Genomic DNA, 26,294 nt, shown 5'->3' on the forward strand with positions numbered 1-26,294 from the left:
CGGCCTAGCTCTCCCCGCCCTGGGGACCAGCCCCATCCTCCCGGGGTGCCCCCCACCGGCCTAGCTCTCCCCACCCTGGGGACCGGCCCCATCCTCCCGGGGTGCCCCCGCTGGCCTAGCTCTCCCCACCCTGGGGACCGGCCCCATCCTCCCGGGGTGCCCCCCGCCGGCCTAGCTCTCCCCGCCCTGGGGACCAGCCCCATCCTCCCAGGGTGCCCCCCGCTGGCCTAGCTCTCCCCACCCTGGGGACAGGCCCCACCCTCCCGGGGTGCCCCCCACCGGCCGAGCTCTCCCCGCCCTGGGGACAGGCCCCACCCTCCCGGGGTGCCCCCCACCGGCCGAGCTCTCCCCGCCCTGGGGACAGGCCCCATCCTCCCCGGGTGCCCCCCGCCGGGAGGAGACAGGCACTTACTTTCCCTGAGGTAACTGAGGTGTGACAACAGCACTTCGGTGTTGTAGAGGGAGGTGGCGCGGAGGAAGTCCTCCTTGCTCATCTTACACAGCTCCTTGCCGTCCATGCTCTGGAAGAAGGCCGTGTCGATCTCCATGAGGCCGTACTCCTTGATGGCCCACTCCAGCCACTGCCGCACGTGCTCCTGCGTCCACAGCGTGGGGTCTGCGGGGACAGGAGCTGTCACAGGGCTGCCGGCTCCAGCGCTCCCCTCCTTCCCCTCCATGTGCGTCTGTCCTCTCCTCTCTCCCCCCTCCCCCCTCACTGGGAAAGCGGGATCCCCCAGAACTGCCGTCTGGCTGCCCGAACCACTTAGTGCTCTGGGGGTTCTCGGGAGCCTCAACGCGCTCCCTGACAACACCCTGGGAGGCTTCGGGAAGTCCATCGAAACCTCTGCCTGAGAAATGGTGGCATCGACATGGAAATAAACCAGTTTTGGAGGGCCGGGGCCGGGTCTCTGGAAAGGGAAACCACCTGCGTCTGAGAACACGGGTTTCGGGGAGAACGCGAGCCCTCAGATGGCAGCGGAGAGGACACATCTGTGTGCACTTTGCCGCAAGTCATCTGCACGCGTCCAAAGGAGACCTCCTTTGGAGACAGCTGGGCTGGCACTTCTACACCATCGGCCGAAAATGTTTTCAGGCTAATCAAGTCCCTCTGATCGGAAACGGTGTCAGAGAGAAAGCCGTTGGCCCTCGGGTGAACACGCAGAATGTGAGGACGGAGGCTACCTCCACTCCCGACCTGCGCAGGTGGGGGGGCTGCGTGCGCGCCGAGCGCTGGGGGGAGCCCAGCAGGATCCACAGCAGGCAGGGGACCTTATCTCTGATCCCTTAGCACAGTCCGGAAGCCACATTTCTTCTTGGCGACCAATTATTAGTGATCCAATAAACACTGTAAATATGTCCCTCACAGAAGGAAACGACACGCTCTTGGCCTCATGATAGACCTATCCACGCGGAGCATTCAGGTAGCAGAGCACATAACTAAGCATCAGAGTTTTTGGTGGTAGTTGACGCAGTCAGAAGTGGAGGAAAACAGTGTAAATGTGGAGAGTCAAGGGAGGCTTCCTGGAGGAGGAGAGACTGGGCTGTGTGTCGGCTGGCAGCCGCAGCTTCTGTCGGGCCTCCTTTCCTAGCAGGTTTATCTGGTAGGAAGATCTGCGCTGCCGCTCAGTCCCGCCACCCTCTCCCTCTGGGCAGACGGGACACCAGAGCTTCTGCCGGTGGCCCTGGTCTGGCACCGGGTCTCTGTTTCTGCCTGGTTGTTACACGTGAGAACTGGAGGGGAAGTAGCTGCGTCTACTTTGGGAAGAGCCAGCAGCGGCCCATGTGTGGACCGGTCGCTGTGTTTGTGCTCAAGGTGGAGGGGCTGGCAAAGGAGGAGAATGGGGGGAGGAAAATCCGGAGTCTCGGGTCACAGGCTTCGCTGTCACCCCACCACCCAGCTCCTGGCAGCCCCAGATCTGGGTGCCTACTGTGGACTAGCTGCTCCACACGCCCTATTTTTCACTTCGCAAGAAAAGCCTACAGAATGGCTTTTATCTTCGTTTTACAGATGGAAAGTGGAGTCTTGAAAGGTTAACCTAAGTCCCGTCTGAGCTGGGGTTCCGACCCAAGTCCTCCCAAGACTTCATTTCGTCGAGGTGGGTACGTCCCCCTGACCCAAGGCCTCTTCTCTCCTCACAATCCTACCTGAGCTCACCTGTGAGTTTTTCTGCTATTCAGCAAAAAACAAAAACAAAAAAAATGCAGAGCCATTCTTAGATAGTTTCATTATATAGCCCTTCTTACACTCAGAAACAGTTAGGCACGGGCCACTGGTACCTGAAATAATTTGGCACCGTTTCAGAATTCTAAAGAAAAACGGAAGAGGCTGCGGGTTATCATTTCATCTGGTCTCCGTCGCTTCTCCTAATTGCTCACTTTTAGCATCCAAGGCCTCAGATTCGATTTTACACCATATATTTAATTTACTTTATTATTTCCTCCCTTGCTTGGAGCTCTATCACAATATTATTTCTCTCCCTTTACGGCACAATGAATTATAAATCTTCCACTCTGGATCAGGCTAACCTCTTCCAAATGTATTTCCTGGATGATTTAGCCTAGTTTCTTCCTATCTGAACTTGGACCTGGTGATTAACTAGGGTCCTCATTTATACTTGTCTTAAAATCCCACCATAAATTCAATCGGTTCCTTCACCGATGGTTTATTGCCTTGGTCTGTGGACTTGCCCAAATGAAACTTCTCCTCGCATCCAGGAGCTGCCCTGAAGGAAGCCACAGTGTCTGAGAATGATGCTTCAACAGCCAGAGGTAAAACAGGGAAGCCAATCCAGAGCTAGTGAACTCATTATACAACGTGCTTTAAAAACCCCTTGATATGAATTTACACTATTTTCATTACTCTTGGCCCACTGAAGACTGACCATTTTGATTTTTGGAAAATATTTCAACACCCATTTAGAGTTGAAGGGCCAACCAAGCCGTCTGGCCATGTCGGTGCCTTTTCCTAGCCCTTCCCCCAAGTGTCTGCAGAAATGCAGACAGTTGGCTTAGACGACCTCTGATCCCCTAGCCCTTCCGTCCTCCAGCTCTCCTTCCCACCATTTGGCGAGGCCGGGGAGTTCAGTACCAAACGACCAAAGGCCTGGTGAGGCTCGGCTTGGCTCTGGGGAGTCTGGAGAGGGCCCAGCATGTCCACTCAGTGCAGTTTCATTGTCTGCCTTCTGATGCGAAGGGAGCAGACACATGCACCTGAGCCGAGCATTCTAGCTGAGGTCTGGAGGAGACCGGGCAGTAAGTGATACGGGCCATGTGATGTGGATAAAGCCGTTTCCACAGCGCCTGGCACCTGGGTAGTGCTGTTCGTGGGAGCTCCTCTTTCCCTTCCTTTGTGAGCTCCCATGCTTGTGGGAGAAAGACGCTAAAAATGCTTCATGAACAGCTTTCAAGTCCTGGAGGGCACAGAAACATTCCCATGACCCCACCCTTCTCCTGCCTCACTGGTCCTCACACCTCCCATCCCTGCCACCTTGAACTTGGCCCAGCACAGATGGGTGTAGCCATCGTCCCAGGAGATGGTGAGATACAGCTTTCCAAGGAAAATAAATACAAGGGGCCAGGGAGGAGAGCCCCAAGCCCCACTGTCCAGACCAAGGAGCGAATGCCTTTGGGTTCCCTCAAAGAGATGTCGGAGCCTTGCCCTCAAACACAACTGCACTTATACTTTTCCAAATAGAAGGGGCTTGGCCTTTTTGGTAGAGTTATTTTGGTAAAGTGAGTTTTAATCTCTGCCCTATAATTCACTTTGCTTAAGGTTTGGATGTTCTAGCTCCTTCTACCTGGCACTGACCCCACACATTTCCGTCTTCAAACTCCCTCTTGGACCAGGAGGCTGAGCTCGCTGGCCTACCGAGGCCAAGTGTCCAGCCAATGCACTGCAGGCTTGAACAATGATTTTATTTTCTGTAACCAACAGCACTAATACCTAGGAAAAATAGGCTATTTTTACATAATGACATACTTGCTGCACGCATGTTAAGGCACTCCATTTGTTAAATATAGTTATTTCTATTTTGAAACTGAAAGAGTTGGCCATAATTTTGGAAAGGTGGTACCCTGCAGACGCATGGCAGGACTTTGTAGTCACTCTGGTCCTTGAGGGCGGGGTGGGGCACGTCTGGGGTCCCCGGGCCCCCGCTGGGTTCAGAGGCCTGGCCTCTGCTCTCTTTGCGGGCCTCATCCTATGGGAACAGGCACGGACACAGAGTCTGTGACGTGACCTGTTTGAGGACAGGCTTCAGGAACCGGGGCTCAGGGTTCTGGTGACACTTGGGGACGCTATCTTGGAAAGCAGCGAGGGAAGAAGGTGAGAAGTGCAATTTGCCCAAGTCTGCGTATCCAGAGGCCAGAGCACCAGGTAAATGTTTGGATGGCCCAGGACAGGCCTGCCCTGGGACCACTCGCCCAGGAGAGTGCAGGCATGGATGCCAGCCAGCTGCCCAGCTCCCAAGTTACCTGCAGGGACGATGACCCTCCTCTCGTTGGTGGTCATGTTGGGAGGAGGGGGGCCGTTCTTCTCGTCCATGTAGCTGTTGTAGTTCATGGCGTTGGACTCGCCTCCACCAACCAGCTTGCTGCATTTGCTAACGCTGCAGTCCACAGGAGACTCCCTGGATGGAGAGGAGACAAAGCCGGGAAGAAGTCATCACTGCCACTGCGGTCTACACAGCAGGGAAGCTGGCCCCGGCCAATCGCCCAGACAGGGGGGAGCCATTTCCCAGCCCGCCTGGTGCAAGGTTGAGGATGAAGATGCTGCTGATGCCGCCTCATTTCTATTCTGCACGCTGCCCCCAGAGTTTTCTTCAGATCCCAGCCTTATCCTGTAATTACGGTACTCAGAACCTTTGGGCAGCTCCTACTGCCCGCAGACTAGAGTCTGGGCTTCCCGGGGCAGGGCTGCAGCTCCCACCTGCCCGCAGCGGACACTTTCACCTCGTTGCCCTGCAGACAGCGCCTGGCTCCCTGCGTGTTTCTGTGCTGGGCCGAGGGCTACCATGGCGCCTGCTAGCTTGGTGGGCACCCTGTCCCCCTGCTGGATGAAGGGGTTTCCTGAGATGGTGACATTACTTTTTTATAACCTTGGTGTAGATTACAGCCATCTCTATACAGAACCTTATACAGGAGATGAGCAACAGAGGTTTCCGAGAGAATTTTTTCTCTCGCATGTATATAATTTCAACACATTTTTCGTACACTGTTCTATTGGGACTCCCCAATAACCCTCCAAACCTGGTCTGGCAAGGGTTCACAGCTCCTGTTAAGGAAACAGAGGTGAGGTCACTGGGCAAGGTCACACAGCTCGCAGTAGAGGTGACGGCAGGACGGGGGTCTTTAATGTTAAGCTTCCCCATCAAAACACACACGCAGAAGAGCTGTTTGCTGCATGAAGGAGGAACAGGATCCAAGAACTTCCACCTAATAGAGAGGCTGTGGCCCTCGTGGCATTTTCCCACCCTGGCCGCCAAGCTCACAGGGGAAGTGTAGAGAGGTGCACAGGGACCGAGCGAATCAACCCACCTGGTCTCAAAGGACGGAGCCCAGGTAGCACCCGGGATTTTGCAAGAGGGTGCGGAGAGGCTGCTCACTGGTTTCCGCTCAGCAGTGAGCAGCCACCTGGAGAGCTGAGCTGATACCACTGTGGCCACCTGGTGCGGGTTGGCAGGACATGCCCCACACCCCCAGGGCAACATCATGGACCCCTCAGCGTGCCCAGGGCAAGTGCCACCCTACCCTGCCTAGCTTCCCTGCAGCTACTCGGCACCGCAGGCCCAGAGGAGGTGACCAGAAGGCCAAGGAGAGGCTGCGGCTGAGGTTCTCCGGAGCGGGGAGCCGCGGTTCCGGCCACCTGGGGGACAAACCGTTCTCTCCAAACCCAGCCTTCAGACCAGGGAGTTCAGATGAGGCTCTGGTCCCCAACCTCTCCGGCCTTCCCGAAGGCCTGGCCACTGCCCCCCTGCACGCGGCTGTGGTCGGGGACAGACCATCGTGAGGGGCAAGCACAGGGTCGTGCCAGACAGGGTCCTAATCGTCTCGCACATGGTGACGGTGGCTCTACGTGCGAGGCAGCAGCCACGGGCGCAGAAGAAGGAGTAACAGCCCCACAGCAGGATGCGGGCAGGGCAGGGGGGCTGAGCACATTCAATAAAGAAAATTAAATGAATTTGTTTCCTAATCTGAAAGGAAAAAAATATTGAAGATCACTTATCATAGCTGGGAGATAAATGCTCCACTGAGATATTAGAAGTCAGACGGTAATTTTTTCCTGATGTCTTACAGAGGGGAACATGGGCTGAAAATGAAAATAAGATGTATAACTTACACATGTTAGAATTTAAGGTTTTACTATTCGCCTACTGTTTTTCCAGGCAGAGAACCAAGAACCAGCCGTCAGAGCCCCAGATTGTTGAAGGTTTAATGTCCCCATGGCAGTGCGAGGGAGGCAGTAGCTCATCAGGACTTTTCACCAGGGTTTGGCCTTTGGCTTCTGCTGTTTAAGGACTTGGCCTGAGATGCAGCGTCCCTGAAAGACCCTGGTCCTGGGTCTGGGCTGGGCTATGGCTGAGCTCACACTGGGCTCCTCATGGCCAACCGCAGAGGGCCTGTGTGCACACATACACATACACCCCAACACACACGCCCGCACACATGTACACCCCAAGGCACACGCACGCACACACGCTTGCAACCCACACATGTGCGCACCCGGCACACACATGTACATGTGCACACCTGCATGCCCCCGTGCACACACACACACACACACCCGGACACATAGCTGCACACACATGCACACATGTACACCAGTGCACACACACACATGCACCACACACAAAGCCACCAGGGGCTGGCAGCCTCTCTCAGCAGATCTGTCCTTGTGAAATCACTCAAGAGCAGCAGAAGTGGGAGGATTAAGTTGGCCTTAGCGTTTTCGTTGGCTGGGAACTCCGTGGCCGAGGGTGGGGCTGCCGGAGCGCACACTTCCTCCGGAGGAAGCCAGAGCCCGAGGGCCAGGGCTGGGCGAGAGACCTCTCCGCGCGGACAGCACTGTCCGTCCAGGGGCAGCGTGACACAGGAAGAGGGGTTCTCTGTGGGCTGCTCGCCCTTCAGGGACACGGGGGAGACGAGTTCCAAACAGTTCTTTTCCACATCAGCCAGGCCTCTGGGGATTGCTGAGCCGAAAATGGCCCTTGCCACGCAGAGGTGAGAAGACAGAACCTCAGAAATGATAACTCGTAGGCACCTGGGGCGGGCCAGTCCCTGGTGCCAGGAGCAGAGAAAAATAAGTTGGAGAAAAGGAAACATTTGGTAAAAGTCACCAGCATGTTGCCCGGTCAAGCGGAGCTGGGGGTCCCACGGGAGCACCGCTGGGCAGCTGGGCAGCCAGGAGGCAGGCCTGGCTCTGAGGACATCAGAACCGTGGTGGGGACCGGGTTCTCCCGCTGGGGTGACTGCTGGGAGCTGTGCCCTGGTGGGACCTCCTCATTTCCTATCCCTTGGAAACTCATCCTTCTGTCCTTCTCTCTCCTTCCTTCCCCCTGTGTGCACACCTGCCCCCCAGCTGGGCAAGTGGGGCTTCTCCTCTGGAAAAGGCCCTGTCCTCAGGCCCCGACCCTCGGCTAGGGTGTGCACAGGGTGCCCTCCGGGAGGAGCCTGGCCCCCGCCTGCACGCGGCTCAGGGAGAGAAGGACGGGGAGCGGTGAGTGCCCCTCCATTCCCAGCTCCCTGCCACTCTGCCTCCAGACAGCACCGCCTCGCGTGTGGCCACTGGGTCCACAGCCACTGGGGGCGGGGGCGCCCAGGTGAAGCGCAGCATAAAGGCTGCTCTTTAATGAGGCAGCTGGCGCCTGTGAAGGAGGCAGATGAAAACAAGCAGGGAGGGAGCGGCAGCACAGATGGAGGGGAAAGGTCTGCATTCAGCTCATTGTATTGAGACCTGCACTTAGGCTAGCATGGGGTAGCGGCTCGCAGGCAGCTGATAGCGCTGGGACAGGTGACAAGAGGGTCTGGGGCTGCCACAATAGAGCAGGGAGGAGGTGGCTCGGGGGCTCACGCAGAGCATGTCCATCTCAGCCACGGCCCAGGAGCCACGGCTGGGGCGGCCACAGCGAAGGGAGCGTGAACCTTTCAGCCTGGTCCTTTGTTTCCACCTCTGGACGTAAGCTCTCTACTCCTGTGGTTCTGCTTCTGTGTGTTCAGTGAACGTTGTCGCTTTACAAAGACGACCACTGATTTCCAAAGTGCCTTGCAAACTGCTAAACAAACATTTTCTCTATCTTTCCACTGAACTCAGGGCAATCTCACTCAGGGTGTGTCACCCCAGGCCCAGAGCGACAGCCCAGGCTCACCATCGCTGGGTGTCCAGTACTCACAGAGCTGGCGTGAGGTCTCAAGCTACCCAGGCCACACGGATGCGTGAGGACCTGTCATGTGTGTCTTCCATGTAATGTGTGTACATTGTACAAAATTGAGCAAATCTGTGTGTCCTTAGGATTTCTGTGGGATTCATGCATAGATGTCTGCACGTGATTTTTTTGGTTTTGAAAAGAAGATGAAGTGAGTTAAAAGAAAATTTCAAGAAAAGAAAGGAAATCACCCATAAAGCCATCACCCGACCCAACTGCTGTGTGATCCCCATACATAGTAGATGCTCACAGCGTCTCCGGAATCCTGCAGACAGCTTCCCACCCAGCAAGGTTCAGACCTTCGGAAGCCCCCGAGGAAGGGGCTTTGCAGCGAGCAGGAGTCCCATGGTGCATGGGGCTGCTCTTCCTGTCTATGAAATGTGAAGTGTCTGGGTGTCTAACAAAGGCCTCCAGACCCTGGTGGGCAGTCCCGGGAGTGTGGGGCACAGTGACTGAGCTCAGGTTCTGCACGCCAGCGCACAAGGCAAGCATTTGCTCTCCATAAACTGATATTCTTTCCTTCGCGAATGTTTTCTCCAAGCCCCATGGTTGAGGCAGGATGACTTATTTGCAGACCACAGCTTGGATCAAGTTGCTGAGGTCTACATCCAACACAGAACCTACGGCCATGCTGTTTCAAGAACAACTCGCCCTAACAGACTCAACCACAACAGGAAGAGATGGAGAAAGAGAGCCAACCTCCCACGGCGTGTGCAAGCTAGACTTTCTCTGGCTCCTCGGCCCCCAGTCTCTCCACTGGTCCTTGTTCAAAGGACTTGCTACTTGGATACAAAGGAGGAAGGGCACTGTAGCTTTAGGCCCACGGAATACCTCCTCCAGAGACGAAAACGTCTGTGGGGGCTCAGTACGCCTGAAGAAGTAACTCAGAAACCCACGTCATCAACAAGCGTGGAGGGAAGTCACGCTGAATCACAGGGTGGTCCAAAATACTCCAGCCCGGGGCTGCTCACTCGAGGTAGAGTGTGAGCCACTAGATAAAGACTTTTAATTTTTCTAGTAGCCACGTGTTTAAGGTAAAATAAAACAGGTGAAATGAATTTTAATACTATATTAACCCAATATAGCCAAAAGGGTTTTTTCCCCCACATAATCAATATAAAAATAATTAATGAACGGGTTTACTATTTCCCCACGTAAGTCTTCTAAATCCAGTGTGCAGTTGTACGTGCGAAGCACACGTCGCTGCTAAACTGGCCACGTTTCAAGTGCTCAAAAGCAACACGTGGCTCGTGGCCTCTGCATAGACAGCACAGATCTAGTCCTCGAGCCGAGAGGTCCCAAATTATATCTTCCCTGCTTTGGTTTTTCCCATCTAAAGTGAGGGTGATCTTTTGCATTAGAAATGCCATTGTCAATAATACTCAGAGGATAGGAGAAGCCACCGTGTCGAGGACGAGAGATGTCAAGAGCCTGGCATCTACTGGATCGAGTTATTGCTTTTCGCATGATCCAATAATAGCATCCAACATGGTTCCATCCCGAGCAAAGACATTTTTCTGCAAATCCTCGCTTCCTGCTGCCCAGCTTACATGCGAGCACTTATTGAATATTTATGAGGTGCTGGCAACGGCTGTGCCTAACCTGCCCGGCTCTGAGAGTCCACTGTATCTTCTTTGTTTCTCTGGGGGCTGAGAACACCTCAGTCATCAGTCTTTCCGAGCCCGCGTTGTCACCTGCTGATGGTCTGGGTCAGCGCAGGCGAATCGAAGGCAGGGCTGCTGGTGCAACCAGAGCCGGGAAGCTGCCCTCCCGCTGCTGGCCCAGGTCTCCTCCAGCTGGCTGTGCTGTGACTGCAGCCAGGGGGAGCTGGCAAGTGGCTCTCAAACTGAGTTCCTTGGGGACCCTCTGCCCAGGACCAGTATCTTGGAGTGCCTGAGGCTTCCCTGAGCTGGTTGAGCACAAACACAGGCTCCGTCTGAGGCAGAGACCGAGGCAGACCTGGGTCTCGGTCCTGTTGGCTCATAACACCAATGCTCTACCCGACTTTGAATCAGCGTCTTCACCTTCGAGCCTGCTTGGCCGCATCCAGTCCCTTATTCACTCAAAACTATTCATGGAGCATCGATCATGTGCTCAGTGAGAACCCCGAAGCCCCGCCCTCATTTAATGGGGGTGTGATGAGCCAGGAGGAGCTAAGAAGAGCCAAGGCAGGCTGAGTGACAGGTGCTGTTTTAGATCAGGTGGCCTAGGAAGGCCCCCGAGGGGGTGACATTCAGGTGGAGACCTGACACAAGCGAAGGAGAAAGTCACATGACAGGATGAAGTAGGAATGTTCCAGAAAGAAGGAACGTCGGGGAGAGACCCTGAGGCAGGTGTGTGCTTGGGGTCCAGGAGCAGCTGGAGTCGCATGCGGCTGATGTGGAGGAAAGAGGTGGGGAGGGGGGTGGAAGAGAGGGGGTCAGAGGGGTGCTGGGGTGTGTGAGAGACTTCAGCTTCTGTCACAGGCCAGTCAAATATTTTGAACAAGTCAGTTAAATATTTGGAAAGGATGACTCTAGCGGCTCTGAAGAACAGACTTCAAGAAGGCAGGAGGGAGCAGGGAGGGCAGGATGCCACTGGGGTCCCCTGGGAAAGCTGCTGGTTGGCTTGAGGTGGGGGTGCAGGTGAGCAGTGGCTGGACTCAGGCCCCAGCAGACCAAGGGCTCTCCCAGGATGGAGCGTGGATTTTCAACAAGCATGGGGAGCTGCGTGGCCGGGCAGCATGGGAGGCTTTGCTGGGGTGCCCTGCTTGCTGCCGGGGGGTGGGGGGGCGGTTGTTGGCAGAAACGAGATGACACAGAAGACACAGGCAGGGGGAGCAAGGGGGCGGTCTGCGGGCCAGGAGTCAGGAACCCCGGCCCTGGTGCCTCCTCCGTCTCCTCTAAATCCTTAGACAAGTCCCTCGCCCCTCCAAGCCCACTTGGCCTTTCTAAGTCCACTGTAATGACAATGTGTGCCTCACAGGAGCGTGGTGGGGGGAGGTGATAACACGGAAAAATGTTCTGCATCCCGCGTCCATAGTGAGGGACTCATTATCCTCATTATCCGTGTGGAGAGACACTCACGCAGGGGGCTTCCACCCAGACCTCTGAGCCTCCCTGAAATCCGAGAGCAGGGATGGTGGCTGGGATCCCGGGGACTGGTTTGGGGTAGTGGGACTGGGTGTTCCCACAGCAGGTTGAGACCAGGGGCTGTCGGGAGGGCTCCCTCCCCGCTCCCCTCTCTCCCGCGGACTTCCTCCCTGACTTCCTCCACTGCCCAGTGAAACGCTTTAGAAATGATGCCGGAACCTGAGTTCCAGCCCCCAGGCGTTACCTGAGCTTTCGTCTCCAAAGCCCAGTAGGCATTTTGATCTGGACCCTCACCGGGAACATGGACACCTCTCAGCCTTTCCGCCCCGCCTCCTGCTGCTCACAGCAGCGTCTTCTTGGAAATATCTAGGCTGCGGCATCTCCGGGCCTCCCTCCCACTGGTCCCCACGCCAGCTTCCGTGTTGCCGGCAACCAGCCCCGGCAATGACCTCACAGACAAGCTCCTCGTGTCGCTTCCCCTCCACCCATGATCAGCACCATCATCCTCATTCAGAACATTATCGTTTCTTCGCTGGGATGTTTCCATAACTTCTTACTCATCCTCTGGCTCTGCCTCCCCGCCCCCTGCGTACAGCGCTCGCCAGCCCGCTCATCTGAAATCGCAGCTCTGCCGACATCCACGCCGTGGCCATGCTAAGGACCATCTTTGCGAGTGGAATGAGCTCTAGGGTCTCTGAGGCTGCCATTCGGTCCACGCTCATTCTCGCGTTTCTGTCCCTGCGCCCCAGCCCACTGGACTACGGACAGTTCGTGAATGAGGCGGATGTTTTCTCTTTCACACCCTCTGCTTGTGATGAGCCCCTGCCACTGCCCAGCACGTCCGAGTCCCCGGCGCTGTCCTGGCTCCTTCCCCTCCAGCATCGGAGTAAACCTTGGGACAAGTCTGGGAAGAAATAAACCCTCCGGCACTGTTTTAGGAAGGAGGGCGCTGGGGCTCAGAGACAGGCAGCGCCCCAGGGCAGAGCCAGGACGGGAACCTCGGCTCCCTGTCCACCAGCCCTGCTCTTGCCCCTGTGCCTGTACCTCCTTGGACTCTCCCTGCACTTGTCCAAGTGCGGTCTTACCCGCCCTGGCACCACCAACTTCACACACACTCCCTAAGTGTGCTGTGTCCCCCTCACACCGCGAGCCCTTGGATGTGTTCCCTTGTGTCACCAGTTCGCACTTTTACTTGAAGAACGGTTTGGTCATCTTAGCTCTGGTGAGACCCACTCACAGAGGCCAGTATCTTCAGCAGGACAGGGAGGGGCATCTTAACTGCAGTTATCCCCAAGAGGGGCTGTACCTGGGCCGCACACAGAACGGGTGTTCCAGGGCGTCTGCAGAGGCGGCCAGGGCCTCACCAGGGAGCCAGGTGGGCGGGCTTTGGTCTCTCTGTCTGTCTCTGTTTCTCTCTGTCTCTCATCTCAGTTCTAGGAACTGACCAGAGCCTCACCTGCTGCAGAAACCCTAAATGCCAAAAGCCACTCGGGCCAGACCTGCCCACTCAGACAGCTGGCAGCGAGCTTGCCCGCAGCCTCCCAGCCCCAGCGCGGGCCCAGCCGGCTCACCTGGATCCGTTCATGTGGTCGTACTCCCGCTTGACATTGACCCTCACTGGCTGATTGATCCACTCCTGCTGCGGTGGGAGGGGGTTGATTTTGTGGGGCTGGCCATAGTCAGGACTCCCTGAGGCGGTCATGTCGGCCTTGGGGAGATGGGCCGCTCCGTAGGTGGAGTCGAAGAGGGACTGGTCGTCACTCACCACCGAGAGAGCCTCCTGGAGACAGAGAGAGAGAGAGAGCCCGTCAATCCTGGCCAAGTCACTGCTCCTCTGAGCTGGCAGGGTGGCCCGGGGCTGCCGAGGCCGCTTCTCGGGGCACATTTACCCGTATGCAAACGTCTCGTTTCTCTGCCGGTTACCCTGGTGAGGGGGGAGGTCAGCATTGAAGTGTGGATGGAGGATCCCCAGTGCTCATTTGTCATGCCTGTAGCGGGGACCCCCGGACCCAGGAGCGCGGTATGCGGTGGTGGAGCTGGGACCCCGGGCTCGCCGAGGCTGGAGCGGGTAATGGGGGCGCGCACTCCTCTGCAGGCGAGGCCAGGGAGACCCACCCAGAGAGGTGAAGCATTTAGCTCAAGGTCACACAGGGGAAGGGTGGGGCCCAGGGTGGTGGCCCCAGCTTCTTTCAGTTTCTTTATCTATAAACAGGAATCAGAGTTGATGCGTGGATTGAACGAGAAGATCTAGGGGACAGGTGTCTAGCTTGTAAGAGCTGCTCAGCAATGTGCGTAAGGCTGTCCAGGATGCGTGCGTCTCACGCAGCCACCAGCGGGTAGAGACTGCCCGCCTCCCGGGACCGAGGGCTCCTTCAGGATTTCTTGCCTTGAGATGACAGCTTCCTGTCTTTCTCCTGTCCAAGCACGAGGGTGGAGCCTCAGCTACACGGACGGGAGGACCCACCGGGGAAGACCTTCTGAAACAGGTTGCGGTTTTCCCACTCGGACTGTCCCATCACCTGACACAGGTGCGTGGAGATCACGCACTGAGAAGAAGCCTTGCACTTCCAGAAGTCTTTGCCAACAGAAGCATGACCATAAGCTTCTCCCGTGATTCCAAGTCACATCAAATCACAGGGACTCCCAGGCACGAACTGGGGGGTGGTGCTCACCATATCACAAAATGACACCAAGGGAAATTGACCACTTTTCAGAAACAAATTAATTATAACCTATAACTGTATAATCTACAGCTGCGAAGATGAGATGGGTTCATATATGAAAAATACAGCAGTCTCTGGCACATGCTAAATGGTATTTTCTTATGGCAGCTCTAACACACCACCTTGACTGAAACCCTCCCTAGTCCTGTAAAATTACAATCTGCTCCACCAGCTAATTAACACCTCATCTGTCTCCCAGGGCCTTTCTCTGCCCCTGCAGGAGGACAGCCAGGTTTCAAAGAAGAAGGTCCTGCTGGGGCTGCTTCTGCCTGGGATCAGGGGACATTGCTGGCACATTCTCCAGAAGTCTCCCCTGTACCCCAAGATCTGGAGAGTATAGTGTAGACACGGCCACGGGTGGCAGTTTCCAACCTGAGCCGCCTGCACGTAGTATTAAGAGGCTCACATCCTCCCCAAGGGGGTGCCCCTGGCCTCAGACAGAAAACCTGTTGGGCGCCTTCTTCACTTCCTCCTGGTGCCCTTGTGGTATGCTCAGAGAAAAGCTGTGCTTGGGGCCATTTGTCTTCTGGTTATTATACCCATTATCCCTATGTTATTATCTCCATATAATAACCCTTTCTGATTATTACGTCCATGCTAGATTTCAGTTAGTGGTCAGCCCTGATTCCATACCCCAAACCAAGGTTTTTAAAATATTAATTAAGTAATTTATTTTTAAATCCTCACCCGAGGATAATTTTTCCATTGGTTTTTAGATTGAGTGGAAGAGAGGGAGGGGGGAGAGAGAGAGAGAGAGAGAGAGAGAGAGAGCGCGAAACATTGATGTGAGAGAGACACATCGATTGATCACTTCCTGCACGTGCATCCCTACCAGGGCCGGGGATGGAACCTGCAACCAAGGTACGTGCTCTTGACTGGGAGTCGAACCTGAGACTCTTCGGTGCTCCGGCCGACGCTCTAACCACTGAACCACACCGGCTAGGGCCAAAACCAGTTTTGAACTGTCATCCAGGCACACAGTGAGAGCCTGAGTTCATGAATTCCTGGGGCTCTACAGTAGGACGAGGGCCTGATTCCCAAATAGGATTCATAAACAGCCTCCCGGGGTCATGGCGAAGAACCGACCCCAGTGCGCTCCGGAAAGAGACTGCCTTCATGGGACCGGCGTCATCTGCTGCTCTGGAGATGGCTTATGAGCTGGGTGTATTGTGCGTGGATTTGGGAGTTTCCAACTAGAGAATTTCTTCCATCTCCCTTCCTGTGACTTGGGGGAGAAGATGATGGAATGACTGAGGCAAGGAGGCTTGGGGGGCAGGACTGGGCACAGGATGTTCCATGAAAGGTGAAGGATCCCCACCGTCACCATCCCCACAGGGGTGGGGTGGGGGTAAGAAAAGGCGGGGTGGCCAACACAGGGGCCAGGCGGAGGCCAAGCCGGCATTCAGAGTGGACGGAGGGCAGGAAGCCGAGCTGGGGCCACGGAGGCAGGCGTGGAGAACGGTACCCTGTGAGCAGAAGGAATTTCCGAGGCAAAGTGCAGGAGAGGTGACGAATGCAAAACCGGTGTGAACTCATTTTGGATAGAAGTTCCCTTGGGAACCCAGGTGACAGTCCAAGGAAATGGCAGTCAACCGGCAACACCTCGGGAGGAGAAAGCCAAGGTTTATTCCAGAAGCCCTCGCGCTTCTCCGCCGTGTCCGGCTGCGACCTGGGGTCCCACCTGCGCGCTTCCTGCTGCGTTTCCCTTTCCTCAGTGACGACACATGTCCCACGCTTCCCTTCCCGGCCTTGCAGTCCCTGGTCGGAGGGCGCTCTCTCGGAAGTTGTCAACACTACTGCCATCCTGCCACCACCCCTGCTCCAGGACCCCCGGGCAAACCCCTTGACCACAGCAAACCTGTTCTCATCTGCTTGTTTTCCAGACTGAGCTCTGCCCCACTGGCCGCCCGCAGGTGCGACCCCACGCTGACTCTCCTCGCTGCTCCCCGAGCAAGCCCGCCCGCGTACACCTGTGTGTCACGCTGACTCTCCTCTCTGCTCCCCGAGCAAGCCCGCCCGCGTACACCTGTGTGTCACGCTGACTCTCCTCACTGCTCCCCTGTGTGTCACGCTGACTCTCCTCGCTGCTCCCCGAGCAAGCCCGCCCGCGTACACCTGTGTGTCACGCTGACTCTCCTCGCTGCTCCCCGAGCAAGCCCGCCCGTGTACACCTGTGTGTCACGCTGACTCTCCTCGCTGCTCCCCGAGAAAGCCCGCCCGCGTACACCTGTGCGTCTGAGAGTCCGCTAGTCCTTCTCTGTGCTGCGTGTCCCTCCCACGCTGTGGGTAAACGAGATCGTCCTTACTCCATGACAGTGCTGTGGTTCATCTGAGCTGAAAGCCGGTGAGAAGACTGCTTGGGTGCACACACGCGTACCAGCGCACACACACACACACACACACACACCTGTTCACAATCATGACAGACAAAGGGCCTTTTCTTTCTCTTTTTTTCCATACGGTATGGAGAAAAGAACGGTGGATGCAGGCGGCTGGGCAGAGAGAGAAGAGAGAAGATGAAGGAAGGGTTCCCCGTCTGGCCTGCTGGGCCGAATTAGAAAACCCACTCTGGGCAGGGGGAGGGCAGTGAAGACCACCAAGTGGGAATAATAGATTTGAGGAGACCAGGCCCCAGACGAGTTGATTCGGGAGCCTGGGAAAAATTAGAGTTGAGGAGAACATGCTCACTGCCTTTGCAAGGAAATAGCACCCCTTCGGCCGCTCAGGGCTGAGAGCTTTGGGAACATCCCAAGATCACATTGTTGTTGGAACCTTGGCAAGGACATGGCCGTCTTTATGATGGACAGGGGGACCTTCTCCAAACCGCTCTGGGGGCAAGGGGACACAATAAGGGGAGACGGGTATAGAGGAGGGAGAGGTAGACATGGAGCATTGGGCCGGGTGCCTGCAGCTGACAGACTGGTGTGAGCACTCATGTCACTGCTGGGGACTCGCGGGAGTCACCGAGGGGGACCTGATGTGGACGTAGGCACCAGCTGCTTCGGTCAGGCGAGGAGCTGCTGGGCAGGCAGACGTTTCAGTCACGTGCTTGTAACTTACTCCACGTGTGTAGCCGTTGCTTGTCACGTCTTACAAAACCGGTCGCTTGTACTTAAACTCTCACAACTTTTAAAGATGGACTGTAAAACTGTGAACGTAAAACTCTTTACGGAATAGTTAGAGTTCAAGAACTTTTCATTGAGGAATTGTTAAGTATTTAACTTTGGGATGATAGACTGAATATAAAAAAAAAATCATCCTAAAAATTCACAAACTCTTCTCAGAGTGACTAAGTCCTTTCAGTTTTTAATGACTTCACTTCTCTGATGAACTTTGGATTCTATGCTCATCCTTTCATTCAGAGGAAGACAGTTGTACTTTTAAAGACTTGTTGAGTCCAGGTTGCTTTGGAGCATGTCACATAAACACTGACGTTCAAGCAGGAAACACAGAAGTGTGGGCTCCCTGATCCCGTGTGGCATCCAGCTCGGGTTATTCTTGCTCCAGTAGCTGCCCTGGGGAGGGAAGCCCTCGGGCTCAGTCATCAGAGCCCGAGCAGCGCTCTTCCTTGGCCCTGCCGAAGGCTGGAAAGGCTGGGCTGAAGACTGGGGATGCTCGGGTCCTTCGCCAATGAGTCCTAGGTCCAGAGGGAGCCACGCCGTCCCTCAGCTCCAAGCACGGAAGGAGCACAGCCCACGGGCACCCCATGTGCCCTGTTCCTAGGAGCTTGGGCAAGGGCAACCTCTGAAGGGGCAGTTTAGCCCTGAGCTAAGCCGATGGCCGTAACCACCCGCAGAAATGCTGACCGAATTGTGTCTGCTTTCCTTCCCATGATGCCCTGCAGGCCCAGGGAGCCAGCAGAAGTCCATGGCCAATGGGGCACCGGTCTCCTACCCAATCTGGGTAAGGTGCCCTTAGCACCTCACTTATAATCCGCCCTGTGTTCTCATTATAGAAACCAGATCAAAGACAAAATGGGATCGTAGAAGTGAAATACCTAAATCAAGGGCCTAAAGTTCTTGGGACATAGTAAATTCTTACATTTAAAAAAAAAGGGTTTTTACCGAAGCATAATGCTGAGAGGTGACATGGGAACCTTTGGGTTGGAAAAGGGGGTGGAGAAAGGGCAGAGAGAACCAGTGTGATCACCCTCTTCTCAACTGTTGGTTACTTAAAAGTTACCCAGGTTGCCTAAGGTTCAAAATGAGTACGTTTGGAGATAATAGTTAGATTTTGAAATGTCAATTCTACGGGTTTTCTGGAGCACGAGCTGACTTCAGCCGCCTGTTTTCCTCTGTCCTTTTCAAACCAAGCACATTGCTGCGCTGGGCCTCAGTCCTTTTTCTGGCTTCGGGCCCCAGGCCTCTGGGTGGCACAGGTAGGGCCGGTACACAGCCACGCAGACGAGGGAGGAGGCCTCCCGCCTAGACAATCGACACCGCGGAAGGCTAGCACCTGCTCGCACCGCCGTAAATACCAGAGTAACGCTGCGTACTTTTCTGTGAACTCACTAATTTAAAAAAAAAGTCCTTATTTTGGGATTTGTTATATACATGTATATATATATATTTTTTTTTCCTTTTTTATACCAGCAGATAACTCTTCCAACATTTGTTTTCAGATTAAGTCAGAGGTTATTTTCCCTGTGCATATCAGTTAAGTGACAGGGGCTGTGGTCAGAACATTGCCACATGATGGCCCTGCTGATACTAGTGATGAGCGAAGGATTGCATCTCCAAACCGCTCAGCTGGAGCAGAGATGAAATCGCTCCCGGGCAGCAACAGAAGGCTGAAGAGGTTGCTGAGGGTCTCCCCCCTACCTGGGACCCTATGAAAGAAATGCAGGTGCAGGAAGGCTACCCACCTGCTCGTTAGGAGCCAAATGCAGTCAGAGACGGAAAAGTCCCAATTTCCCCGATCTTCTCCTAATTCTTACACGTAAGCTGAGTTGTATTTCTAGCACAGAGACTGATTCCAGTCAAGGCTCACACTGTCTCCTCCCCTTCCCTGCCTCTGTCCTGCCTGCAGTCTAAGGACAGTTTCCATGGCTGGGGAGCTTGGCTTAGACCAGTCAAAGGAATGGCACAAGCAACGTGCTGGGCTGCTGCTTCTGGGCAGGGGGCTCCGCCTGACTCCCAGTGCCCGCAGGATCCGAGGCGCGGTGTCCTCTGTCTCTTCTCTTTGGGGACCAGCAGGCTCTGCCGCAATGGGGCTTGGGGGCAGGGTCTCACCGCGTCACACCTGGAGTGTCAGGACAGCGTGGCTGCTGGGAGTTACTTCAAGCTCTTTGCTCCTCCCTCTTTACTAACTGCCAGCCCCCTTCTGGCTCATCATTTTCACCCCAGAGAGGGCAGGTGGCAAAAGGGAAGAGAAGGTAAATTTCTTGAAAGTTGCATAAGAAAGAAGGTGGAAGCAGCAGTTGTCACCGAGGGTGAGCTGAAAGGCCTCCAGAGGCCGGTGCCTGTGCTCCGGTCCGGCAGGCGGCCCATCAGGACCCGGAAGGACTTTATGACTCCCTCCACGAAGGGAAGGTGGCAGAAGTGACCCTGCGTGACTTCCAAGGCAAGGTGATAAAAGGCATTACGATTTCCACCTGCTTCTTGTCCTGTCTCAGGCCCCCCGCCCTCGGAGAGCAGTCGCCACGCCGCGAGGAAGCCCGAACCAGCGCAAGCGGAGCCCACGAGGCCGCACAGAGGACCCCTGAAGCCTCGGGCGCCGGAGGCCACCAGCCACATCGACCCCCAGACCTGGGGCTGCGGAGCCTTCAGAAAACCCTGACAGAACCGAGCATAGTAGCTGTTTCGTGTCAGTAGACTTGGGGGTCATTTCTCTCTCATTTTTTTTTTATCCTCACCCGAGGATATTTTTCCAATTTTTCTTCAGATAGAGTGGGAGGGAGAGAGAGAGAAACATTGACGTGAAAGGGACACATCGAGTGGCTGCCACCCGCACGACCCAACCAGGGCCGGGGACAAACTGCAACCGAGGTACCTGCCCTTAGCGGGAACCGAACCCGGTCTCTTGGGACTGCAGGCCGACACTCTAACCACTAAGCCAAACCGGCCGGGGGAGGGGGGAGGGGTGGATCATTTCTTATGTAGCCACTGGAACATCTGCTCTCACTTGCATCAGCAACAAGAGAACTCCCATTCAAAGGAGGTAGAGGATGGTCAATGAGTGTCCTTTCCCTGTGGTCACTGGTACCAGATGGCAGGGACGGGCACCATGACTGGCGAGGTGGGGAAGCTGAGGCACAGTCCTCAGCATTCAGATCAGTCCTCTGGTAGCCACACTGAAATTACCCCCAGACAGCGACGAGGAGACAAACAGGGGCCGCATTTGCCATGTGAGAAAGAACCAACAGAACAAGAGCCGTTTGACACCACGAAGCTTACAAGAAACTAGAGTCTCGTCTCAGACGCGAGTGAGAATCCTCGCACAGCTGAAGAGGAATGTGAGGCTTGAAGAGTCCTTGCCTAGGGCCCTCTGAGCCGGGAGCCCGACTGCAAAGCTCCCGCATGTCCCCCAAACTGTGTCCAGTCTGCTGACTTCAACCCTGGGCTCTGCAGCACAGCCTGTCTGCCTCGGAAGCTCAGCGAGCTGGTCTGATTTCTAAAGTCTCTTCTAGCAATTTGCCCTCTCTCACCCCCCGTCCCCGTGCCCCCTCCCTGGCACTTAAATCTTCACTTACTGAGGAGGGGGCTCCTGCTGTGGATGACCTAGAGAAAGGCAGCCAGCCAAGTTCCTAGAAAATGGAGTTGGAATCCTTCGCAGATGAAAGTACTTTATTTAATGGAGTTTAATAAATTAAGGGAACGGGCCTAAATGAGTTCAGAGAAGAGGGTCTCGGTCCCATAAAGGCACGCATGTAACAGAATCCAGAGCGTGGCCCTCTGTTAATCACTGTCTCCCCGAGAGGCTTCTCCAGGTCTCCCGTGGGTATTTACCTTTGCCCTTGACTTTGAGTTTCCACAGTCACTTTTTTGACCATAACCACATTTAAAGGGCATCTGTAAAGATCAAAGTTAAATCCTCCTCCCACAGAGAACGATTTTACTGCTGGAAAAAAAAAAAAAAAGTACTGAATATGGACGGTGAGCAGAAGAGGGACAGAGGCCGGTCTGAGCCCCAGGAAAAAGGAACATTTACAGTGTGTTTTCCTTTCTGCTTCTTTACAGTGGGTCTGCCGGCTCTCCAAGCGGCGCTTTCTCCATGACAGTGGGGACAGCAACAGGGTCAACGACAATCTGTTGTATGAAACATTCCAGTGGACAGTCCAGAGGCCGAGCGTCTCTCTGATGACAGGGAGTGACCTGACCACGGAGGTGGACCTCACGGCGCCCAGGGGACAGAATGCGGGGGAGATGCTGAGGCTCACTGTGGTCGGGAAGCTTAGGTACTCTCTTCTGTGGAGTCGAGCCTGTGTTCCCTTGCCCATTCTGATGGGATAGAAAGATGAAATAAAGCCCTTGCTGGAGCAAAGGGGTGAGGATGGACAGAGAACTGTCAACCACCAAAACAAAGCCCCGATGCCAAGGGGAGAAGCTGGCGGGGAAGGCAGCCGTCCTCAAAAGTGACCAGGAACGCCAGCAGCCGTTTCCTACACGTTTCGCTGCGGTTCACTTGCGTTGGGACTGTGTTCTGCCCGGTTCACAGGACCGGCTGTACCAGACAAGCCTGGAATACCAGCGGCTCAAGCGCTGCTCCTCTGAGGCCCCTCCTCCCCCTCCTCGGCCCGGGCACCACCAAAGGGGCAGAGACTGGCAGAGCAGGACCTCCGGGCCCTGCTCCAAGTCAGGGGGCTGGGGCCCTGGTGCCTATGCCGCACAGGAGGTCATCTATTCGAATGTTCTCCCTGAGCCGGAGTGCAGTTTTCTGTCTGCGCAGGCGGTGGTGGGTGGCAAGTGAGGACTGTCGGACTCTGGATGAGGCTGGGAGCAGTTCCCATCCCCCAGAGGGTCCCGAGCAGGGTCTCAGCAGAAGGGGTCAAAAGGCGAAGGGCAAAGGAAGCAAACCACTCCATCTGTCTCTTTACTCCATAGGGGGCTGCTTTAAAAATCTGTCCCAATAAAAGGCACCCGACACCAGCTGGGTTAGTGGGGAGCGTTACTGGCTTTTTGACTTTGAGCAAGTTCCCTAACTTCTTGGTTCCTGGGAAATTTTAACTGTCATCTTTTAACCGAACATTTAATGCTCTTTGACCATGATAAATGGCCACACGGCCCAGACCACGGAGTCCTCTGCGGGGCTCGGCTGCAGCGAGTCTGTCTGCATGTCACCCAGGGTGGGGACAATAGAACAACCTGGGAGCCAGGACAAAGTTCCTGAGCTTTCTTATTGGTTGAGTGGGAGCTGGAAGAATTTCCCTGCGGCCCAGGCTTTATGGTCTGGCCTGGTACCTGTACCAAAAGGATCTCAATCTGGTCTGCGGTGACCAGACAGGACTCTGGATGACCAAGGAGAGGGAGCAAGTGAGGCAGGTCAGGCCTGACATGATGGGCTCCCCCAGGGACAGACAGGCAGGAGTCCACCAGGGCTGGGGATGGCACTTTCTGCAAATCTTTGCATGCACTGGGGAGAGGAGGAAGTGGAGGTGGCATATGCCCTTGGGTGCTTCTTTGACTCCTGGGGTCATGGGAACTTTCCCTTCCTTCAGCTGACTCTGCTGCTACAGGCCTTCAGGGGAGAGAAGAACCCTGCCCATGTTCTTGTTTTCAGCCCCGGTGCTTGAACAGTTCCTGGTACCTAGTAGGTGTGCAGAGACTTTTTTATGTATTAAAACCCCGGAGCACGATGAGAAATGCACAGCCCTTCCCTCTCCTGCCAGCACCTCTGCCCCAGCCAGACTTCCTGTTCCACCTCTCAGCTCTGAGTTTTCATTAGGCCTTGCACCCCAGGCTTGTCCTTTTTTTTAACCAGCCACACCCAGTGACCGTTTCTTGTTCAAATTTAAACAAGAAGCCGCTGACCGCTGCCCCACAACAACTTGAGATTCTTTTCCTAGAAGCTATGATCTTATCCGACAACTTCCTCACGTGACAGTTATCAGGGCGGCGGGTGCCCTTATAATCACAGGAAGCCCACGAGGAACATGCGCACAGGGGCCCTCTGCTCGAGGTACCCACGGGGCACCCTGGCAGGAGGGCAACGCCAGCCTGGCCTTGAGAAGCAGGTGTGCTGCCTCGCTCACACCTCTGCGCCCTGGGGGGCCGGCAAGGCACGGCAGGAGAGACGCCATTCGACTTCATTTCCTCACAGGGAGTTGGGGAAAGAGCCCTGAATCCATTTCCAAGTCCTTAAAAGCTGTTTCCATTCCACAATTCACACCTGAGGAGCTATGCTTGGTGACCGCATGCCCATCGAGTGCTGAGTGTGGGGAATTCCAACTTTCTTTTTATTTTATCCTCACCTGAGGATATGTTCAGTGATTTTAGAGGTGGGGAGGGAAGAAGGGAGGGAGAGAGAGAGAGAGAAAGAGAGAGAGGGGGGAGAGAGAGAGAGAGAGAGAGAGAGAGAGAGAGAGAGGGAGAGAGAGAGAGAGAGAAACATTGGTCCCTTGTCTCCAAACCTGAGTATGTGCCCTGACCAGGAATCAAACCTGCAACATTCTGGTGTACAGGACAACACTCCACCTGAGTCACCCGGCCAGGGCAGTATTTCCAACTCTCACATCTGGATGAACCCTTCTATCCAAGGTGTTTTGTTCTTTTGCGCCCGGGCATCTGGTTGCCACATTGTTGCAAGGACGAAGCAAACGCTCTGAGGAGCGAAGGGCTGGAAGGCAGTGGTGCCCCAGAGGTCAGGCCTCAGGCTGGCCCAGCACCCCGCCGGCTCTGCCTGCTGGGTTCCACTGCCTCGTTCCCTTTGCACACTCTGTTCACTTTCCCTTCCGTTTCCCTCACGGATCCCTGCGACCTGGCCCCATTCCTTCCCACTCTCTTGCTCTTTCCTCCCCATTTTAATGCCCTACTTTAAACAGTGTCCTTTTTTTTTTTGTTATGTAAGACATACCACCCCTTTCTCAACTTTAGACACCCATTTATTTATTTTTAATTTTTTTTCTTTACTAATTTTTAGAGAGAGAGGGAGAGAGAAATAGAAACATCGATGAGAGAGAACATCGGCTGGCTGCCACCTGCATGCCCCTCACTGGGGATCGGGCCCACAACCTGGGCATGTGCCCTGACTGGGAATCGAACCGGCAACCTCTTGGTGCAGGGTCGACGCTCAACCACTGAGCCACACCGGCCGGGCTAGACACCTATTTATTATATACGTTTCTGGGCTGCTCTTTGGATGTCTGCGACACGTCAACACAGCCATCCCCGCACAGGCTTGCCTTCCTCACCCCCTGCCTCATCAGCCCCCTTTACGCAGCACACTTTGTGGAGGACCTACTCTCTACCTGTCAGGCATTCGGGAGGCGCAGGGGATGCAAGATAAGTGAGTAAGAAATCATGTCCTTGCCCTCAAGAAGCGCAGGTCTGGAGAGGTGACTGACATCAAAACAGATATTCAGGTGGGAGTCAGGTGAGCGGGCGGTGAGCGGGGGCTTGGCAAGGCCTCCTGGAAGAGGCAGAGCCTGAGACGGGTGGAAGGGGACCTTCCGGAGCTCCTCGAGTTCCGCCAGCCCTCCACGACTGTCCCCGCCCGGCCCGCCCACCACCGTGGCCTCTCTCCCCGCTGAGTCTCAGCACTTTCTAGCTCACCACCCGCCCCGCAGTCATTCCGGACGGCCTGCCACGTGCTTGTTTGTATTTAACTCCTGCCCGATACTGCAGTTCTCCACGGGTTTATGTTCTGTCTTCCAACCCAACCGAAGACCCTTCCAGGATGGATTTTCTTTGAGGTTTTCCACAGACGTTATGAACACTCACAGCTACGTGTCTTGGTGCCCTCGCCCCGAGAACGGGCGTCAGAGCTCCTTCAAAGGGCCGGGGGCTCATCATCTGCGGGGGCAGGCGAGTGCTGTCCTCTTCAGATGCCGCCTACGAGCCAGGCTGTGCACCTCCCCAGGGCCAGCTCTGTGACTTCAGGCAAGTCTCTGAATCTCCCTGTGCCAGTTTCCCTTCGGTAAAGCAGTGATGGCAATAACAGTGTTCTCACCCATGCCTGTCACATAGTAAGCGCTCCCTACCCTTAATCTTCTCATCACAATTCACAGGTTTTGATATAGAAAAACCACGTCATTTCTCAGGTCTGTTTCGTTACCTGTAACCTAAAAGGACGGACCTCAATGACCCAGAAGACTCTCTCCAGGGCTTCGATCCCCAGATCCCTTAGAGGGTCGATCCTACAGCCCATTTGCCTGGGACAGTCCCCGTCTATGCCTATTGTTCTGGAAAATACTCGGCAGCAGCTCCTTTCGCTCTTCATTTGAATGGCGCATTCTGTGGCTTCACTACCTGGGAGCAACACAGGCCTCTCAGTGTGTCTGAGGCTCATGGACCCACGGGCTGTCATCCTCCCTTCCAGGGAGGAGGGAAGGGGAACCAAGGACAGCCCCGTCTGCACACAAGAAGCCAAGCGCCGGCTCATCTGGGAGCTCGGGGTCCATCTCCGGTGCACAGCTGGCCTTTCGGTTGGCAGCCACCCTCAGAGCAGTCACCCACTGGGTTGGCCTCCGTCCTAGTTTGACTCGAGTGCCAAACCGAGGCTGTCTGGCACCGGGCCTCCTGTCCCTCAGCATCTATCTATAGGAAAGGCAGATATTTTGTGAACAGGCCCTGCCACAGCCTTCCAACAACAACATCTCCGAGGGATTACATGGAGGTGTTTTCTTTGTCAATCTCAGTAAAGCTATTTGAACAGAAAACCCAGCCGAAGCCCACTGACAGCTCCTAGGGGCTCGGGACTGATTCAGTTACTCCATCAAGGGCACTTAGTGTTCTCCTCTTGGAAGCTTCTGGACGCACCGGCCGTGCCCAGGAGGAGCCGCGCCTGTCTGTCTGTCTCAAGGCCTTGTGTCCTGGTGGCAGGGCCGCTTTATCCTTGGCATTCCGAAAACGGATGGGAAACGGGAAACTGGCCTCCAGGGGGGCACCCCGAGGAGATGTCCAAACACTTCATCTGGAAGCTCC

General features: G+C 55.3%; 1 protein-coding gene across 3 annotated transcripts in view; it reads right to left on the bottom strand.

Annotated features, from left to right (window-relative positions):
- Positions 1 to 26,294, bottom strand: part of FLI1 (Fli-1 proto-oncogene, ETS transcription factor) — a 119,829-nt gene that overhangs the window by 39,175 nt on the left and 54,360 nt on the right. For 2 of the 3 annotated variants that reach the window (XM_036276667.1, XM_036276668.1), the window contains 3 exons: positions 13,063 to 13,271; positions 4,474 to 4,628; positions 413 to 616 (listed from right to left, as the gene is read on the bottom strand). In XM_036276667.1, coding sequence (XP_036132560.1) covers positions 413 to 616; positions 4,474 to 4,628; positions 13,063 to 13,271 — 568 coding nt within the window. Of the gene's footprint in view, positions 1 to 412; positions 617 to 4,473; positions 4,629 to 13,062; positions 13,272 to 13,380; positions 13,449 to 26,294 lie in introns of those variants that run through there. The other variant, XM_036276669.1, reaches the window with a different exon arrangement.

This window comes from Molossus molossus, unplaced genomic scaffold, assembly GCF_014108415.1.
Source record: "Molossus molossus isolate mMolMol1 unplaced genomic scaffold, mMolMol1.p scaffold_m16_p_22, whole genome shotgun sequence".
NCBI classification, from domain to species: Eukaryota; Metazoa; Chordata; class Mammalia; order Chiroptera; family Molossidae; genus Molossus; species Molossus molossus.